The sequence below is a fragment of the Ixodes scapularis genome, unplaced genomic scaffold, assembly GCF_016920785.2.
Source record: "Ixodes scapularis isolate PalLabHiFi unplaced genomic scaffold, ASM1692078v2 PGA_scaffold3__209_contigs__length_174095766, whole genome shotgun sequence".
Lineage (NCBI taxonomy): Eukaryota > Metazoa > Arthropoda > Arachnida > Ixodida > Ixodidae > Ixodes > Ixodes scapularis.
Genome location: NW_024609868.1, coordinates 97,615,550 through 97,637,059, shown reverse-complemented (window position 1 = coordinate 97,637,059; position 21,510 = coordinate 97,615,550). Strand labels below are relative to the sequence as shown.

General features: G+C 46.3%; 1 protein-coding gene across 1 annotated transcript in view; it reads left to right on the top strand.

The window, feature by feature from the left end:
• LOC121837105 overlaps positions 1–21,510 on the top strand; it is a 70,105-nt gene that overhangs the window by 16,008 nt on the left and 32,587 nt on the right. Inside the window, exons 9-13 of the mRNA XM_042292564.1 lie at positions 269–365; positions 1,151–1,753; positions 13,017–13,243; positions 17,995–18,267; positions 19,655–19,799. Coding sequence (XP_042148498.1) covers positions 269–365; positions 1,151–1,753; positions 13,017–13,243; positions 17,995–18,267; positions 19,655–19,799 — 1,345 coding nt within the window. The remainder of the gene's footprint in view (positions 1–268; positions 366–1,150; positions 1,754–13,016; positions 13,244–17,994; positions 18,268–19,654; positions 19,800–21,510) is intronic.

Below are 21,510 nucleotides of genomic sequence, written 5' to 3'. Positions count from 1 at the left end.
AAGTGCACTGTGTCTCGAAGGTGTTTAATGTATGTCCAAAACCAAGCAAAAATAGTTTCTACCAAACAAAGATTTGTTCTATATATGAAGAATAGAAATTTGACGTCTGCTGCCATACTTGCAAGAAGAACGGCTTGAGTGAACATGTCGTCATTTCTAGCTTTACGTTTGTTTCACTTTATTGGTGTTAACACATGGGTTAGGGGACAGCCAAGGGAGAGATGGAAGTCTGAGTAAAGGGCGCGGCTCCTCTGTTTGTCCCACCCAGTCCAACGCCGTGGCTGCGCCGGCGGCGGCGGAGCCTGGCTTCGAGACCTTCACGGCCCAGTCCCTGGAAGAGATGGCTGTACAGGAGCTGGGTTTGGGTAAGGGGCCTCCAGGCCGACCGCTTCTCTGCCACGCATGCCCAAAGCACACCGCTGGCTGCCTGGAATGCATCTTCTCCTGGTGTCAGCTCATATCCTCAATAGCTGTCATTTCTGTCTTTTGTTGTTCTGGAGGGGTAATCTGCTTACCACCCTTTCACTTCTCCTGCTCGAGAAGTAAAAGGAAGAAGTGTAAAGTACTCAATCTGTTACAATAGGATGATGATAGGTACTTTGGATGGCAGTAGGCTACAATAGGATGACAATATAATGACACTAGTTCTACTTTTCACGAAATTACGAAGCCCCAGAATATGCAACAACGAACGGTAAATTTTTTTAATGGGTGGAATTTGCCCCGTTGTGACACGCCGAGTTTAGCTCGTTTTTGTAAATCTGTTGGTACAGTAGTACGATGTGAATAGGCCATACTCTGCACGCATAAATGTGCGTGATTCATGTGTTGGGGTAAAAGCTGGTAAACTAGTGGACGCAGTAACGGACATGGCGGACGTAATGGGTTATAGTGAGTTAGATAAATCAAGTCTGCAAGAACAAGAGAATGGTGCATCATTTTCCGCGTGCCTTGTTTCTTCCCCCATAAAGTTTACCGTCTCGTTTGTGAAGGTGCGAGCCTAAAGTTATTTGTAGCAGAAAGTGTTCGAGGTTTGCTCTGGTTGCGAAAAACGAGCTGTTTCGTCTCGCGCTTGCATCCTCCGCCTTCATCGATGGGGCTGTGGGGATTTGAGCTTCCTCGCTCCGCTTTGCCCCTCCCCAAAAAAAAGGTACGCCTCGGCTGGTGGTCCCGGACGGCAGCGTACAGGGCCCGTCCACTTCCGCCATCTACCACGTCCTCGAAGACATCTCCATTAGCGAGAGTCCCTCTGCGATGGTGCGCAAGTTCATTCATGCGACGCGCAGCCAGAAGCCTCCCCCCAGAGCGGACCCGCAGGAGCGGAACGAGTTTTCTGGCGACGCCACCTTCAAGCAGCCGCTCACGGCCGCACCCCGCTCCAAGAAGGCCGCCGCTTCGAGGGACGGCCGCGCGGAAGCCGAAGAGGCGCCTTCGGAACCTGCATCGGCCCAACGTCTTCCGCCCGGCGAGAGCTCGCGGCACGCAGACCCCGCGCCCTCAGCAGTGCCGACGGACTATGCCGCACCAATCCGTCCACCTCGAAGGTTTGGCGGCGGATGCGCAGAAGGTGGGAGACTTGCCGCCGAATGCGGTTGTCTCGACGTCGAGGTCGTTTCGAAGGGGGCGGCCTCGTCGAGCTCGGAGCTGTTCCACGACGACGCCGGCAGCGCCCGTTGCTCGGCGCTTTCATCTGGCTACTACGGGCAAGCGACGCCATCTGGTTCCAGGAGATCCCAGGAGTCCCTGCCACGGCGTAAGCTTCTCTCAAGTTTTGTTCGGCATTTACGCCGCCCTGGCTTGCGGAAGGCTCGCGTACAGAACTCTAGGGTTCCTAAAACCTTGGGTATAGTTCGAAAACGTTGGTGTGGAAAAACGGTGTCGAGTGAAGTCACCGAAAACACAGAGTGTTCGTAAACTCTAGTCTAATGTAACTTTTTTATCCCTGCAAGTCCCGCAGGTAAGTAGACATAGCGAGTCTCCGAACCGACTGTACTGGCGGTACCATCTCGGTAGTGGGAGGCGTCTGTTTTGAAGGCGAGAGGCATCAGATGCGACGTTTCAATCTCCAGGTTTCACTGGATTGTCACCAGGGGCGGATTTAGAGGGGGGGGTCCGGATGTCCTGACCCCCCTCTTGTTTTCTGCATGTGTAAAATTTAGGGCGTGAAACGAAGGAGAGGGGAGGAGGTTCCTAAACATATGGTACGCTGACCAACACCTGACCCCCTCCTCAGGAAATTCCTGCATCCGCCCCTGATTGTCACGCCCAGTTCTTGGCAGCCTTTTGGGTTCTGGTGGCTGGCGCTTCACTTTTCAATCGCTTTCTTTGGGGAAGAAATATTTCTTTTAAAACTTTTGTAAAGGAACAAAGTTGAGAGACACCTAAGGAAAGTGAGAAGCACCACCGTTAGAAAAGTGGTCTCGCAATTGTCCTCGGCGTCTCTTTAACAAACCAAGAGCCCCGTAAGCTTCCTAACGGCCTTGTTGCAAAAATACGACGGACGCCGTTGCAGATGGGGATAGAGACGGGCGTGACGCACGCCACATTGTAAACACTAACACTGGTTGGTCCCAGAGCCAGAACGAGAAACACAGCAACGTAAAACAGGAAGAAGAGAGGCCCGAGGAACACCTAAGCACTTATGAGTTTTGAATGCGAAAGCATGCATGTCATTCTTCCTCTTTCTTATTTTGTCTGCGGCATATTTGCGTCGACGGCAGAGTGCGCTCTCTTCTCGCTGCTCTGACCTTGGACGCTTTGTGTTACTGGCGTGCTGACGGCGCGAACACGCAGTGCCATGAGGTGGCAGTCATTGAAACTGACACACAGAGGCCAAGGGGAGCCTTGGTCCTTAACACTATGACGCGCGCCAGCCAATGGGACCGACGCTGAAATCCATCAGCTTCACTCCGCTCCTTTGGGATCGGGGAAACTAGGTGCCGTTTGGCTAGGCTTTTCGCATGGTTTCAAAGCTGGGAGCCGGCTTCACTTGGAGAAAGGAGTTTAGGTTCCGTTTGGCGCTGCTTCAAAGCCGATGACGTCGGCTCACTCCATGGGACAGTTAATGCTTTCCCATTAAAAGCAGGTAACACATCAGGTGCATTCATATTGCCACGACGCATGGAAGTTGTTTGAACGCTTGTCAACTGTAGTTTCTTTTCTGAGATGCTCAACATTGGTGCTTTATTGCGCGTTAAAGCCGATAAAGGCTAGGTATTGACCTCGCCAAACGATATTTCGCCGCTGCTTCGCATTTCTTCAAACCTGGCCGGCGGTCAGGGCCCACCGACTTCGGGCTCTGCAGTTCCAAGGTGGCCGAATTGTGTGGGAAGTTTGGTGAACCTTTTCCTTTATACTTTTTTCACCCAGGGGTTAAGGACATGCCAACAATAAAAATGAGATAACTATATTGCTGGGTGGTTTCATTTGAAATCGAACACACTTGTCGGGGTGGGTCTTCCAATTATTTTTTAAAGCATAATATGTGATTGCCCCTTTTCTGCAAAGAACAAAACCGTTTTTCAAAATTTTTTAAAAAGATATTTCGCTTCACAAAAAAATATTAAGTGGAGCAGTGTGAAAATCTGTTTTTTACTCCGGGATTTTTCTACCCAGTTCTGTACGCTGGTATGAATACGGAAAGCATACAAAATGCACAGTTATCTTTTGTGCACTTGTATGTTATTTCGACTATTTTTTAGTTCAAAGAAAAGTAGTTTTGCATTTTTGTTTATTGACGTAAAAAATACAAAACATTGTCTCTTTGACGATCCAGTGGCATCTTCAGAGCCTTGTAACTTGTGAGTTATTATATTTGTCGCTTACCAAATACTATGCGGGTGTAGTCCTACACATGGGCTATCGACAGGCATAAGTTTAGTTTATTTTATTTTTACGGAATTTTTTATATGAAATTTGAAATATTGTCGAAAATGAGATTAACCAATATTTTGAACTCACTTTATCGAAAAAGGCCATTCTTTATTTTGTTAAATTTTTTCATTATTGCTGCCGATCATATGAACTTCCAATTGGCTTCTTGCGATTTCCCCCTTTTTTGTTGTATCTTCTCTAGAAGTGATCGAAATCGCTCCCACTTTCTCGGAACGGCCAAATGCAGTTTCCGCAGGTCGGCTTCACTACAAAGACTATACTGCTTGTTTTGTATTAAAGGGGCCCTGCAACAACTTTTCGACTGGTTTTTAATTTGCATCGATCCTGAGCGCACTGAACGTAGTAACTTAAAGAAACTTTTCTTTTTTCAAATATCGCTTTATTTTAAAAGTTATAGGCAAATTGGAATTACAAAAACAAGCAAAATAATAACCTGCTTCATGACGTCGTAGGTCCTGGCTTGAGTGGCCGTGAGCTAGAGGAGGGGCAGTGAGCCCATCGAGCGCTCACGGCTGCCGCACTCTGTGTTGACGGCTCGAGAGGGCGCCACTAAAGCATGTGTTGGATAGGCTGCATGAAGCGGACGGTCTCGGCGGCTTGCATTACATTTGCTGCACGGTTAAAGACTAATTCGGCATAACACTTCATTGGCCACAAACGACAGCAAGCACGGGGTAAATATCAGTTCAGAACGGGAGCCACTTCGCGCTGCCATACCGCCAAATGGCATAATCGCCAGCCAAGCCCGCGCCGAAAGCCTTCGGTACGCTCGGAACGAATCGGATCCTCGAGCCAGAATACGACCGCAGTACCGCCGCGTACATCCGGGACCTTTCTACACTCGCCGTTCATCGGAGCCTCATTCCACTTGCCCTTTCTAGTATGCGTCATTTTTTCCGCCGCTTGGTGGCGGGAATGTCGACGGGTCATTGTTTCCATACTTTATAAACTGCCTTTGTTTCTTTTATGATGTAAAATACAGAACAAAAACTACTTTCATACATAATTTAAACGGTTCGCGACGCTTATATTTTGTATCTCGACTAAAAAAAAGATTTTAGTGGTTCTGACCAGTAGTAAGCCCAGGACCAAAGACGTCACATATCGCACGCTTTCGGCAACGCGGGTTACTCTCGTAGGTGGAGGAGGTTTCCGCGTTGTCCGGTTAAAATTTGACTCACTGATATTTAGTTACTTTCTCCGTGCCCGCTGGCTTGCCCAAACCCCAAGAGACGTGGAAACTGCAAAAAAGTACCGTATTTACTCGCAGAATGAACGCACTCTTTTTCCGAAAAATCGATGCAAAGTTAGGGGGGGCGTTCATTATGCGAAGTAAAATTTTTGGGTCCGTATTTACTCGCATAATGAACCGACCTTTTATCCTGAAAAATCCAAGTAACTTCTTATCTCTTTGCGCGCGGCGCCCAACCCCGTAACCAAACTAAGCTGTGCAAAAAAAAAAAAGGAACAACTCCTTTTCGTTTTCTTTTTCTCTTAGTTCCCTGTTGTTGTTTTTTTTGTTTTTTTTTTCGCCTTTTGCAAGCTGTTTTGTTTGCTTAGGCGTTGCTTAGACGATGGCTCTCCGCTTATCTTTCTTATCTCCTTGCGCGCGGCGCGCGACCCTCCGTAACCAAACTGCGCTGTGCAAAAAGAAAAAAAGGAGAAAAAAAAAAAAAGCTCCTCTTCGTCTTTTTCTCAGTCCCGTGGTGCTTTTTTTTTTTTTTCTTTTTGCCGCTTGTTGCAAGCTGTTTCGTTTGCTTAGAGGGCTTCTCCGCTCCTCTTTCTTACCTCCTTGCGTGCGGCGCGAGAACCAAACTGCGCTGTGCAAAAAAAAAAAGAAGGAAAAAAGCTCTTTGTTTTTGTTTTCTCTTAGCTCGGTGAGTCATTTTTTTTGTCGGCTTTCGCAAGCTGTTTCGTTCGCCTAGAGCGCTTCTCCGCTTCTCTTTCTTACCTCCTTGCGCACGGCGGCGCGCGAACACTAAAGTGCAGACTGCGCTATGCAAAAAAAAAAAAAAAAAAAAAAAAAGCTCCTCTCCATGTTTTTTTTTCTTGCTTCCGTTGGATCTTTGCAAATGTTTTTAACGCCTTTTGCAAGGCGTTTTGTTCGCCCACTCTGCCCATGCATTCGCGACCTCGCTGCACCAGGATAGAAAAGTGCGTTCATTTCGCGCGCGTGGGGGGAGGGGGTCAAAATTTTGACGTCCGAGTTGGGGGTGCGTTTATTACACGAGTGAAAAAAAAGTCGAAATTTTGAGAGCCGACTTGGGGGGTGCGTTCATTACGCGACTGCGTTCATTGTGCGAGTAAATACGGTAGACGCTTAAATATGACTATGAATATGAATATGAAATATGACTTTAAAATACAGGGGGTAAATTTATTTTCATTGAGAACACTCGTGCTTGGCTACATATTGTATTTTCTTAATTTTGTAATGATGGCAACTGACATTCCTTAGTTCGATCGTTAGCGATGCAGTGGATGTTCTGTTATCCAATGTCTAAACCCAGGGCACAAAGGGCGGAGAAAACGGAACGAGCTCTTCATGTAGCCAGACCGGGATCATATATCTGTTTGTGCTATACATGGCTTGTAAGGCACGTACAGCACGCCCCGCCCTTCGCGCTATTCGCGACTCCAGCGACCTATAGGGGACACCACTATCGGGCAAATATGGCGGTCGAATTCAGGTCGTGCCGTGCCATCTGCCAGCTCAACTCACAACGCTGGGGCACCAGCAAGTAAGCGTTGGACTCAAGATTGGTTGTTGTGTGTTGGAATGTGTTGGGATGTGCGATGTGTTGGGGTAAGCGAACTTCCAGAGGCTTGACTTTCTTCGAGGAAACGAGGAAAGGACTGCCTACTGTCCTTCCACGGTGCTGATGAACGTTGAGAAATGCAGAATGTCTGGCTCACGCGGTTCCATAGGTCGCGTGCAGAGCAACCTGGGTCACAAGGCGATACTACGGCTACGACACAGTCACCGGTAGAACTGTTCTGTCGCGCAAACCACCGACAACATAGAAACACGGAAGCCAGAACAGACGAGCAGAAATCGGGAAGGGACCTGTTCCGGCCAGTTCAGTGTCTTCCCGCTAGGTGCCGTTCGTTTTGCTGGAGTCGCAAATAGGCTTATCTCCATTACACCCAGGAAGCATCCGGCACGGGCCGCCAATCCATGATGTGTCTTGTCGCGTGCACTCCAATAACCATGTTATTGCCTGTACTTTATTGTCAGTGTATATATAAAAAATATGAAATATCACATGCCCCTCTTTAAAGGGGCCCTCCGGAGCTTTCTGCGATCGTCTGTTTATATTGTTATATTGCGTAGTAGGTGCAAGTTCATATGTATACAAAGTTTTAGATTACAAAACCGTTTATTGAGCAGATGGCAGAAGAAATATATCGGGACAATTTTCTCTTGGAAGACAATCCCCCATTCCCTGCCCATCGCTAAAACTTGACCAATGGAAATGCTGCGTCCCGCGGTGAATGCGCACGTTATTATTGCAACACTTTTTAAGCTTGTTGTAAATTAGAGTTTGAGAAAAACGTAAACTGATTGTGGTGCTGGAAACACAATCCGCAATTATCGCTCCAAAACCAGCGAACTATGTTTTCTCCCCGCAAGCTTGTTGCTAGGGGGTGATGCATCGGCGCGTCGGCGCGTCTGCTTCCCGGGGCGTCTGCAGGCGTGCGTTTGCGGGACACATGTTCCTTCTTCCCGTGGATCCCGACTACGAAGCCAGCTTTGCGATCCTTCCACGTCAATGAGTCAAACTTTTCCTTGTCATCTGTGCAATGCGACTGCGTATTGCAGCAGCAGCGCGACGGTGCGGTGCGACGAACGACAACTGCCGAGCACTAAGTCCGGGTCCCTTGACGACCGTCCGCGCGTGTTCGAGAGATTCCTCCGTGGGTCGGCGGTCGGCGGCGTTGGTGACGCGCAGTGACGCCGGGATCCTTCGCTTGCTATTGGCTGACGCTTAAAGAGATGCCCCTCCCGTTTTCCGGGGTCATCTCAGAAAGGGGGTCGTGCCGGGGACTTTGATAGCCATTTTAGTAGGGAAATCCGCCGCGCATGACCGTAATTTTATGATTTTTAGGATCCTTAGGGCCCGCAGATTGAGTTACCGCCATAAATAGACCATCGCAGAACGCTCTGGAGGGCCCCTTTAAGAAGGAAAAGCAGTTTACACAAAAAAAAAAAGTGGAGAAAATGGACTGAGTTTACCTTTTTAATTAACGCTAATATATTTAGGATGCACTTATAAAACAATATGTTGCTGTGCTTTAAATAGTCCAGTTCACAAGCAACGCAATATTGACACTTTTTGACAACGGCATCGGCTTGCCTCTGCGGAGAAGATAGAGCGCGGGGGCGAGCTGAACTTTGTACCGCAGGGGTCGGATGCAGCCGAGAAGTTCAACAGCGTGGTAAGTCAAGACGGACAGAATGAAAGCTGGAGCCAAAGCGAGCGAGCGAGCGGTGAACACAAGTCGGTGGCCCTTCTGTTTGAGCGAGTGTGTACAGTTAAAAATAGAAGTGTTGGGTTTTGTTCAAGACTGATCGATATCTCTGAATGCCAAGAAACAACAAGAAACCACATGCACAGAAGGCAGCGAAAGCAGCCACTTACTTTTAGTTTCTCCACTTTGTCGCACTGAGCTTAATGGAAAGATTGTACAGCCTTCGGGAATATGGAAAAGCGATTTGGCGATTTTATTTTAGATGGCTACGTTAGATTTGCTTTGGCTAGCCACACATTGCTTTGGTTTGGGAATATATAAAGGTTCATTCTATTTTCTCCTTCAAAATAAAGCGCGTCCGGCCAAGGCGGACTTGCGCCGCTGCATAAACAGCATCGGCGAATATGTCTTTCATATTGCCGGAGACTGTACGTCTCGTGCTGATGTCACCTTAGGTTCCTGGCCTGGCTCGCGAACTGTGCACCACACATGTGAGGAGCGTAATCTTGTGCGGCCACCTACTGAGGCCCATTCTTCTTTTTTGAGCTTCCTGAATATATCGATTTCTTTCTCCGGTAAGTCGAAAAGCACAACACATCTTGTCATTGTTTTTATTTTTATTTTCAACGAAGTCCTTTGCCGTTTGTATCTAGAGCCGTCCTGCGATCGAAAATTGTGTACTGTGGCGAGGTGCTTCAAGCCTTACAACCTGTGTATAACACAAATAGGATATGGCCCCGGTCTGGCTACATGAAGTGCTCGTTCCGTTTTCTCTGCCCTTTGTGCCCTGGCTTTAGACATTGGATAATAGAACATCCGCCGCACCGCCAACGATCAAACTAAGGAAGGTCAATCGCCATCATTACAAAATTAAGAAAATACAATATGTAGCCAAGCACAAGTGTTCTGAATCAAACTGAATTTACCCGCTGCATTTGAACACAAAAATAAGTAGTATATAGTCTTTGCAGTGAAGCCGACCTGCGGAAACTGCGTTTGGCCATTCCGAGAAAGTGGGAGCGATTTAGATCACTTCTACAAAAGATACAACAAAAAAGGAGGAAATCGCATCAAGCCAATTGAAAGTTTATATGATCGGCAGCAATAATATAAAAATTGAACGAAATAAAAAATGGCCTTTTTCGAAAAAAGTGAGTTCAAAATATCGGTTAATCTCATTTTCGACAATATTTCAAGTTGTATATAAAATATTCTGTGAAAATAAAATAAATTAAACTTATGCCCGTCGATAGCCCATGTATAGGACTACACCCGCATAGTATTTGGTAAGCGACAAATATAATAACTCATGAGTTACAAGGCTCTGAAGATGTCACCGGATTGTCAAAGAGACGATGTTTGGCATTTTTTACCTCAATAAACAAAAATACAAAAGTATATTCCTTTAAACTAAAAAAATAGTCAAAATAACATAGAAGAGCACAAAAAATTACTGTGAGTTTTGTATTCTTTCCGTATTCATATCGGCGTACAGAACTGGGAAGAAAAATCACGCAGTAAAAAACAGTATTTCACTCTGCTCCACTCAACATCTTTTTGTGAAGCAAAATATTTGTTAAAAAATATTGAAAAGCGGTTTTGTTCTTTCCAGAAGTGGGAAAATTACATATATTTTGTAAATAAAACTCGAAAGACCCACCCCGACAAGCGTGTTCGATTTCAAATGAAACCACCCTGCTACGGCCCGTTATTTGTTTCTATATTTCTGCTAAATTGGTTTTGAAAGTAGTGTGATAGTTTCGTCAATAATACAATTTCTATGCGGGACCCTTGGATCTGCCCGATTCGAAAATTCCGCCGTGGTTGATGGGTTGGTGACGTCGCCTGCCCAATGCACAGCGTCCCCTTACACACATTCGCAGACTTGGCTCTCTCGCCATCTTGAGCTTACCTCGAGCTCTCCACGGGTTTCCGCGGGTCCTTCACACCGTGAAATGCAAATCTGCTGCGTCTGCAGCCTGCATTATCCTTCCCCTTGATACAGGAGTTCATAGCGAATTCCCCCGTGTTTATCACATCGTGAAACGCAAGTTTGCGGCGTCTGCAATCTGTGGTATCAGTTCCCACGTCTTGGGGTTCGTAGCTGGTGTCAGGGTGTTAATCATTAATTTTTGATAAAGTTTTGCTGTGACATTCCCAAAGACAGTGATGGAAGTGCTGCGCCGTTCGCGCCAAATAGCACCTTGAGCGAAAGTCTGCTACAACTTGCGCCAAAGTGCCATTTTGGCCAAGAATTGCGCCACACCCGCGCCGAGATGGGCAAAAAAAGTTTATATATTTTTTTATTGGTTGATTTTAATATTCAAAAAAGTTGAAAGAAAGAAAAACGGTAGAAATATGGTATTTCAGAGCGTGTCTACTCACCGTATACAATGTATCATCTAAGGTCAGACCACAGTCAAATGCTCGAACATATACAACACAAACACACAGTAAAAGCGCAAGTCACGAGACATTCGCTGCATTTGATTGGTTTAATCGATGAAAGAACACATACTGTAAGATGGTTGGATGCCTCAATGTCGCGCTTTGACCTTGTTTGGTTAACCCCATTGGCTCGTAGCTTCGGCTGCGCCTTAAATTAAGGTTAAACGAAGTTTTAAGGTTGCTCGACCACCGCGTTGGCCGGTTGATGCGCTAACAACTTGATCACCGACATCCTCTCAAATGTCAGACGATGTCAGGAGCCAAAAGCGGCGACAAAACATTGCAAAATACACAGTAGGATACTGCGTTAAGACAGAACCAGGCTTCTGTATCCCTGGTGAGATCAGTTGACTATTTACGTCTGCCGTATGCCTCCATGGCGCCTCTCACGAGCCCACGCGCGTCGAGCTTCACCGCCTTGCACCGGAGTGTTTGGAGTAGCTGCTGCCATGGGTGAGCGTCTGGTTTAGCACGATGTACATGTAAATTATGCACAGTAATATTGCAGGTCCACATTCTTTGGTCTCGATCACATGATCTGGTTTTCAAGTGCTGTTTCAAGAAAGAAAAAAAAATATGCAATGCTTTATTTTAATATATGTAAGCGCAAGAGTAGGTTTTTATAGCATTTGTAAATGGCTTTTTTTTTAAATTTATAATATTTATGTTTTGAGTTTGGTAATAATCAAATTTGGGAGGTGCATCTTTACTGATAGACTTGTTAGCGGGTTTTTGGTGGCATTTTACAGAAACAATACATACAGGTTAAATAAACTACCGGGTGTAAAAGTGGGCGGGAAGGGCAGCTTTATTCTAACTGAAGCGTGATTCATTTTTCATCAATTTGATTAGTGTTCATTGTTAGTGGAACCTACTCTGAACGGAGCCTTATTTCTAAAAAGAAAGCTCTATGTACCTTTCCTTTTTTCCCCTATTGCTCTTTTAGAAAAGGTAATAAGTAATATGCCCCAGTATCAAAGATAAACCTTCAGTCATTATCAAATATAAACTCATTTAGCGATGCAATAATTTTTTATTTTTTTTTATTTTCAAGTGATATGCTAACAGACATTGGCATCTGCTCCAAAAGTGTCAGTGGCTGCTCCAAACGAGTATTTTGCCTGCTACAGCACCTGCTCCAAAGGGTGAAATGCCACTTCCATCACTGCAAAGGTAGCCAACCCTATTTTAGGGGCAAAGCTCCTTAGGGTCTAGCCTTGTCCATCCGTCCGGCGTCCGTGCTCACATCGATTGCACTGCCTCCGGGATCGGCCCACTTTAAAAAAAAAAATGTACGCCCACACGGGGGTTCGAACTCAGGACCGCTTGCTTACGAGGCAGACGTCTTAAACAGTATGCTACACTCCAAAGTTGCATGTAGCCGCTCAACGTTTATGCAGGAGAGGGCGCTGCGGTCAAATGCGTATATAATCGCATTAAACTTTGCTCAATGTTTATAGATTGCATTAAACGTTAATCGCATTAAACTTTGCTCAACGTTTATAGACGAGAGGGCGCTGCGGTCAAATGTTCAAACGCATATATAACCACATTCCTTACCACACATTCTCTTTCCGACGTGGACCGTTGACTTAAGCGGTCGAGATGCGTTCCCACGGCTTCTAGCGGATCCAAGCTGATCTGCTAGAAGAGTTACTGGCTCTGCATTTCACTGACCGTAAAGCAGTAATAATGAAGTCGAAACGCAACCCGGAACTCAGCACTACCTATGAGCAATAAAAAAACAATCAGCACCATCAGCACCACCAGAGCTTCGCCCCAATCAACATCATTCACCATGTGGAGATGCGGCCTCTTTTTTTCACCATTTATCTCTTTCTTTTGGGTGTGCATTCTTTCGGAAGATTACGATAAGTGATAAGTAGCCTATCAGCATTCCATTTAAAAAATAATCTATGTACTTGTCTAATTTTCTTGTCCTAATCTGGACGCAGCCGACACTACGTGCCGATGGGACCAATCGTATGGCGTCAAAGCGCATTAGCAAGGCGCTCATCACGTTTCACAAGTGTTCTATTATTGCCGAACCAATCGTGTACAGGAAAGGCCCAGTGGGGTACCGTTTGATTTGTCCCATCAGCCGGTAGCATTGGCCCTTTCCAAACGTAAGGTGAGACGAAGCATAGACAAACTCTGCAGTGACAAGTGCTTGTGAGCACCTGCATGTGGCGGCGTTCCAGTGGCGGTGATCGGGGGCCCGCTGCAGCGTCCAGAGGTGTCCCTGGGGCACGTGTGCGTTGGCGTGCCCGTACCGCTGGTGCTCACGCTGGTGAACCTGTCTGCGGCGGCGGTGCGCTGCAACCTGGGCCACTCGGCCCGCTCGGTGGCCGATGCGGAGCAATCCGCCGTGCGCGTCGACCTGCCGTCCCCCGTGACGCTCGAAGGTGGACGCACGACGGAGGTCCAGGTGAGGGCCTTTGCCTCCTCTCGAGACTGTGCTCCTTGCATGCCCCGGTCTGGAACCCTTCTGCCACTCTACGAGAGAGGTTTCCCCAGCGTCCTCAAACTGGGTTCCCCAGACCACTCTCGGGAATTCCTCGAACTCGAAAAGGTTCATCGGCCATTCCTGCTTTTAAGTAAAGTGTTCTAACAATTAAAGGACACGTGCAAAGGAAAAATACATTTTTTTTCAAACAGCCCGGTTGGGAAAAGAAAGTCATAAAACGAATTTACAACGAAAAATAAATATTTTTAGAGCTAGATTTATGGCACTATACAAAATTGTAGTTGGCGCCCGCGGGCGCCGCGGAAAAGTGGCTGCTATTTGTCACGTGACTGTCCGCTATTTGTCAGGTGGTACTTGTGCTCTTTCGGAAGGTTCTTATGATCTCTAAAAGCTACTTATCCATCTTTATTGCATGTGCAACAAAAAACAAAGATTAATAGGTAACTTTTAGAGCCCAAAGAACGCTCCTGAAAAAGCGCAAGCAGACGTGATAGACCTTTGCGCCGTTCAGATGACGGCAGTGGCGCCGCAGAGCAGACGAACTTGCGTGGCGGCGGCGGGACTTTGAGGCGGTAGTGGCGCCGCGCGACAGTGCACGGGTCTACCATGTGACCCGCAACGGCTCCCGTAAGCGCCAACTACGAATTCGTTTTGCGCCATAAATATAGCTCTAAAAATTTTTTCCTTCATTGTAAATTCGTTTTATAACATTCTTTTTCCATCTAGGCTGTTTAAAAAAAACGTTTTTTTCCTTTACATGTGTCCTTTAAGCTTTCTTTAAGGAGATGTGAGCCATTCATTGAAGAGTAGCTATGCACTAAATGCGCGTAGCTATGTGTGTGTGCATTATTGCGGCAATGGAAGTGCCGCGCCGTTTGCGCCAAATTGCGCCATAAACAAGTCTGCTACATTTTTTTATTTTTTTTAATGGTTAGAGTGCAGGCGGGCTGTTGGATGTTTACCAAATTGCAGCTAAACCCGAGACCGGGGGGTATGATATAGAAACTAAAACATAGAAGGGACAAAAAACAGGGAAGAAGAGAACGTCTGAAAACATTCTTCTCTTCCCGATTTTCTGTCTCTTCTACGCTTAAAGGGATGCTGAACCGAAATCTGGATTTCCCAAAACACACGGCAAAAGCGTGCAACAAGATGCTATGAACACCAAAGCATCACTCATACAGCGATCTCTCAAACGGATGACCATATTTTTCAAAAAAAGAGGCGCATTTGGCAGGAATGTTGACGTCATATTTCTCCGAGAAGGAGAAGGAACGGCCTTGCGTCTTCTCCGCCTCGCAACCTTGAGGGAGCGAAGCGAAGAGAGGAGGAAACTAGGTATCTTGACGTCACGCGCCTCGTCGGCCTGCTTCAATCTCGACTTCTTTTTCCAAAAATATGGCCGTCCATTTGAGATATCGCCTTACTAGTAGCGTTGTAAGGACTGCAGCGTCCCGCCTACATCTCCAGCATTGTTTTTTTTAAATCCAAATTTCGGTTCACAATCCTTTTAAGTTTCTATTTCATACCCCAGTCTCAGGTTAATTGTGCTACATCTTGTGCCATTTTTTGCGCTTTGGTCCACCTCGGCACAGATGTTGTACCCACCTTGGTGCCACACCTGTGCCGAGGTGGGCCTAAACGATGCAAAAATACAATATTTTATTATTGCTCGATTTTAACATTTAGAGAAGTTGAAGGAAACGAAAATAGTACAAATATGTATTTCACGGCACCTTTTTCCACCGTATAGATTGTTTCATCTTATGTCAAGGTTCAAATGAAGACTGAAACACATACAATACACCTAATGAAAGTGCAAGTCTAGCAGCATTTGCTGCACTTGATAGGTTTGGCTGATTAAAGATCACAAACAGATAGACGACGAATGCAATGATGTCGTGCTTTTAATGCTGTTGGATTGGTCTCATTGGCCGGTAGCGTCGTCGGTGCTATGAATTACGATGAAACTATGTAAAAAAAATGGTCATCCATTGCGCTGACCCCGTCGTCTTCTGAATTTCCAGACGATGTTGGTGATTTCAGGAGCTAAATGTTATGAGAAAATTTTTTTTTAAATAGCGTGATGGTAGCTGCTGTAATCAGACGGAACCAGGGTCTCTTACTCCCGACACTATGTCTGCTGCATGCCTCCATGCTGTGGCTGCAGTGTACCGTGACACTTGCGCAGCTTGTGTCATCCTTCGCGCCTCACACCAGCATGCCCTCGCCGAGCTTCACTGCATTGCACTGGAGTGCTAGGAGCAGCGGCTGACCTGGGGCGCACGTGGGTTCGCACGATTGAAACGCAAAAACTAAAACGCAGAATCACTTTTAAAGCACAAATGTATGAGTATGTTTTCATAATATCTGTGGGTGGTTGTTTTGACAGTTTATTATATTAGCCCCTTGAGTTTGGTGCTCATAAAACTTGGTAGGGTGTATTTTTAATAAGATGGACTTTAGTGGGTATGTTGGTTTTTGCTGGCATAAGAGAAATGATATTTACAGGCTAAATTAACTAGAGGCTGGGAAAGGGGGAGGGTGAGAGACTTCATCTCAACTGAACTTTTGCTTATGCTTCATTTTTCAACATTTTTTCAATTTTAAATGGGACCTACTTTGAGCTGAGCCTTGTTTCTAAAAAGACGACTGTATGTCCATTTTGCGTCCTAACCACTCTTACTACGGGAGATGATAAGTAATATGCTCTAGTGTCAAAGAGGAACCTTCTGTCATTATCAAATATTAACTGATTGAGCGATTCAATTCAATTTTCATTTTCAAGTGACGTGGTAACAGTTGGCATCTGCTCCAAAAGTGTCAGTGGCTGCTTTAAGCCAACAGTATGCCTGCTACAAAGGATCAAATGTCACTTCCATCACTTGTTTACTAAGGGCTTGTGCGCCGCTTTATTGCGTCAATGCCAAGACCGGGAAGTGTTATCAATTCAGAAAAACGGGCATTCCTAGAGATCTAAAAGTTTGCTGACCCGTGACCTAGGGCAACCCGAACAACAAGACGTGTGCTGTCTGCACCAGGGGGCAACCGATATACTGGTTTCAAAAATCCCAGAAGGCCACGCATAAAGCGCGCAATGAGCTGTGGAAATATCCTGTATGCTCTTCCTGGCTCCCGCAGCCTCTGTCACATAGCGCTGAAAAGAGAGGGTAGCGCAGTTGCGTGCCCGCCCTTGCCTGCGTTGCCTCCAACATTTGCTACAACCAGTTCCGTACAGTCAGTTCCAAGAATTCCTTCCGGCGCCACGGCGGACACCGCGCATTTTGTAGCGGGACTTATGGGCAAAAGGCCTTCCGAGAGAGATTTTTTTTATTTAACGTATCTCGAGGTAGCCTGTTAAAGGGCAACTCTGCTCGATTCTGAAGATTTCGGGATAATGAGTGATTTCCAATTAAAAAGCCCTAGTAAAAGACACTACGTCATTTGCTTCGCAAAAAATGGGATATATATTTTTAAATCTAATTTTAAACACGAGCGGAAATCGAAACCGAAACTTCAGCTCCGCCCGGCAACATTGGCCTCGGGCCGCCAAGTACATGGCCATCACGTGGTACGAGATGTCACGTGATCCTCGGCCCAACGACGGGCGGGATGGGGGCGGGCGTGCCGCGTGCGGCAGGCGCGAGTGTCGTCTGCATCGCACTCTTTGCCACGCTTTGGTGTCTACGGCATTCGACGATGTCTGCACAACTGCAGCATAAGTCTGCGACTCTGCGCACGTGGTGTCCATAGTGTGGACGAAACTCCGAGAGGCAATAATCCCAAACGGTGAGACGACGACGGTGGTTGTGACGCGGAAGACGGCGGTAACGGCGGGACCACGGCGGTTGGTTAGTCTGCTCCCAAGAAGCGCGCTGCGCAGGCGCGTACGCCAATCACGTGGACACCGCTGAGCGCCGAGAGGCAACGTTGCTGACGTCATGCGCTACGCTCGATCGGAGGAGTAAAAACAAGCAAAAGGGGGCCATGGTGATGACGTTTAGCTCAATGTTGGCTCCGCCCATGCCGTAGCCTTGACTGCGCTGTTGGTTGCGCCTGAATTCGCCCGCTCTAGTCAGCCGATTTCGGCAACTTGGCGAGTTGCAAAGTTTGCCGGACCGCTTAAGAAACATTTAGACAGAACTGCGCCGTAATATTTGACGTGTGGTCTTCCTAGGCGATACTGAAGAGGACTGCATTGTTTTTGCAAAACCAAAAATGAAGCGGAGTTGCCCTTTAAGTTATTGTATGAGGCGGGACACGAAGGTTACTTTAACCGAAGGAGAACAGTTGCAGAGCACAAGAACAATATCTGTACTCGCCTCGAAATCTTGCCTAAAGTTCAGCAAGACTTGGGGGCTTTTCCAGCATTTAAAGAGAGAGTGCTAAAGGGACACTGCTCTATGATGATAAGCCCGGGACTGAGAACAAATAAAGAAACTTACAACCGCACATTCTGTCTCAAAATCTTTTAGACTGTGCTTGTGGTTTTCCGTTTGTTTAGTTGTATCACTATGAAGTTAGTTCACCAGCTTGCCTGTGTCTTTTCACTTTCAACACTAGAGTTGTTTGTGTTTTATTGCAAAAACAAAACTTTTGTGATGATGTTTGCTCACATTTTTACTGGGGAAATAAGGAGCGGAGGCCTGGAACTGATTGAGTTGCACTGGGCCACCATCTGGCAACTGCACTGGGCGCGGCCCTCTCCTCAGGGCACCTTCCTGTCGAGGGAAGCCGGCGAAGTGCTGGCGGAGGTGGACGTGACAGAGGCGCCCGTCTCAGGGCCCGACCAAGCGTCGCGCCTCTCCCTGGGGCGGTGCTGCGTGCTGGTGCGTGCCAGCGCAGAGGTGCCCCAGGTCAGCCTGGAGCCGCGTGGGGGGCTGCGCTGGGACGCACTGCCGTGGGCCAGCGGGAAGCACAGAAGACGCTTGACCGTCACCAACTGCAGTACCTGCCCGGTTCCCGTGAGGATCACCGTCTGCCAGGTGCGTGCTCCCCAGTCACTCTGCTCACCTGCCTCGTACAAAAGACGCTCGCTGCCGACACGATAGCATCTTCAGCCTCAAGCATGTTGGAAGGATCTTTACAGAGCGATAGGGCAGACTTTTTTCCGAGCCGAGATTCTGACCCGAATCTAGAGATTCAGAAAGGTTCAGATAATTGGCCGAATCTTGTAGCGATTTGGATAGATTCAGAATGTGGTCAGACCATATTGTCAACAAGATCTAAATATTATTGTCTTGTTTTTTTACAAAACACTCAGAAATTTATGACTACACTTTTAAATTCTAGAATTCTTTTACGTGTAAAAATAAAAACAGTAGAATCTTCGATTTTACTCCTGGAAGCCCTTTGTGGCACAGCTTTAAAGGCGTAATCAAAATGAAGTTTTGGTTTCATATTTAAATGATTAGCGAAATTCATCACATTGATGCCATTCATGCAACAAAATATATTCACAAAAGGCAAAACTGCGTTTTAGAGGCCAGGTGTAGAACATAATAGTAGAGTCTTGTGCCGTATTATTTTTACTGCCTTTAGACTTAATGCAGTCGGATTTTCCACTCGAAGGTCCTACCTTTCCGTCTCTGTTTTTGTCCAACCTCGTATGCTGCCGAGTAAAAAAACTAAGGAAATAAAAGTATTATCCTTAAAGGAGCAGAATTTTGTGTTTCACAACAATAAAATTGCCCTGGACAACCCTTTCTTGTTTTTTAATGTAAATAATAAAAGACACCCAGTTTCGGTCTTGCCATTGAACGATTGAGCCACGCGATTCTTCGACATCGACAAGTAAGACCGAAAAGCTGCCGCAGCGATTTATTTCTCATGGACTTTCGGGATTGTTGAGAATCATGTGTGTGTGTTTCAGAAAGTAACAGCAAATTGACAATATTTTATGACAGAAACGCTGCAGGCATTTCCAACTCCTGCACAGGGAAGGTAGTATGGTATGCTTGATGGAAAGAGCAGCATATACAAAAAGACGGTGCCCTTAGCCGTTTGCTCCAATGAAGAGCAGCAAGCAGTCATCAGACTTTTGTGGCTGAAGGTCACGAAACCACATTAAATTCGGAGTGCTACAAGAGTATGGAGATGTCTGCATTAGCGAGCAAAAATGTACAAATGAGTTACGCATTTAAAAATAGCTGACCATAAATTGTTGATCAGCAACACCCAGTCATCCCAGTGCGGTTGGAGTGATGTAGGACATAAGCCGATACGCAATGTATTGCATCGGTATGGAGGTCTAATTTTTCTTGCGGCGAGGCTTTCTTAGTAAAAGAAAGGCAATAGGGAGTTTTGAATATTTCGTGCCTATAGCCCAAATGGTATCCAGGGAGGCAAAGAGACGTGCACTCCCCATTTCAGGGTGAAGGACTGTTCTCCCTGAGCGCGCTCGGGGATGAGAGCGGACGTTGCACCGAAGCCCCTAGCGTCTGTTGCGTGCTTCCCGGCAAGGGGCAAGGGCAGGTGGTCGAGTTTGAAGTGAGCTGCACCACAGAACATGCCACATGTAAGTCTGTCAGGACCGTTTTTTTTTTTTTTTTTGGTTTATTTTTTGCAGAATTTAAAGGCTGTCATCAAAACAACTAGTCCGGTGGAAAGTGCTTATTTGGGACGGTAACCTAAGCGATAAAATTTGGTGCTCGCCAATGCCTTTTTGAATTTGAACAAAGACTAGCTGAAATTGAGGATTCACGATGGGCAGCGAAAATATACAAGTATATACTATAACATTCCAAGAAAACGACCCCCCCCCCCCCCCGAGAAATCACCCATCCTGTTTTTCTACCTAAACATTTGTAACGTAAAAATTCCAAAACATCGCCTACCCCCCAATTCTTGTCAGACTTCACGCGATGTTCGACGGGAATCACATCCGCCGTGCGATCTGCTGTACCAGTACATCTGATAAGCAACTTCATAGCAGGTTCTAATGTTTTTGTCCTCTATCTGCATGCGCGATATCGGCTCACAAAACTCGCAAGTTGTTTCCATGTGTATATTGCATCATGAAATGAGAATATGCTGCGCCCTCGACATCCGTTCCCGTGACATAAAAGCTTCTAGTGGGTTCCCGCGTTTTTTCCGCGACCTGCTCTCGTGATATCGATTACCGTAACACGAGAGTTGGTCCCGCGTGTATATTGCATCGTAAAATATGATTCTGCTGCATTCGCGTTCTGCGGTATTTGTTCCCGTAACATACGAGTTTGTCGCGGATTCCTGCGTTTTCAACCGCAATCTGCGCGTGCAATATTGGTTCCCGTGACAGGCAAGTTTGTAGCTAATTCACGCGTGTTTATTGCGTAAAACTTGAACTTGCTGCGTCCGCAACCTGCGGTATTCTTTCCCATGACACAGGAGTTAGGAGCGAATTCCTGCATGTTTATCGCAGCGTGAAACATGAATTTGCGGTGTCAGCAACCTGCGGTATCAGTTCCCGTGTCATGTGGTTTGTAGCAGGTGCCAAGGTGTTTATCATTAATTTTTTATTAAGTTTTGCTGTGGCATCTCGAAACATAGCCCGCCCCATGTTATCCACCATTTATGTCTTCATTATGGGTGGGCGTTCTTTCAACACTTTACGGTAAATATGAAAAGTCTAAACACTAAGTGGACGAACCGAACCCGCAAGCTGAGATCTAAATACATTCAACGAGATGGGGCCGATCAGAGCATATCAGTAGAAAAGGGAGTAAAGGAAACTGATGAAATTGTGGGACGAAAGAATCTAGGGGAAATCAAGCTTTAACAAAATGCAGGGCACAAAAACAAGAAATAAAGAAGGAACAGTTGTATGATAATTCATTGGGGAGCTTATTGCTGTTTAAAGCTAGAACAGGGGTGCTAAGAACGAAAACGTATAGGGATAAATTCTAGGAAATATACTCTATGCGACATATGCAACCGCAAAACAGAAGCTGTAGAACATGTATTTTTAAGGTGCACAGGGCTTCGTCCTACCCTCTTGGGGGGATGACTATGCATTTGGAGGGGGCACTGGGATTTGCAGACATGGATGGACTAATGGATAGGGAAAGAATTGTGATAACTAAGAGGAGATAGGAAGATTGGTGGAAAAAACCTAAGGAGGGGTAAAAATACAGACAAAAATAAGCAATTGAAACACTCTAAAAAGGGGGGGGGGGGGGGGGGGTTGTGTCAGAATAAAACGTTTACAAATTTAAAAAAAAAAAAAAGGATGGCAAAATGTTAGGCTA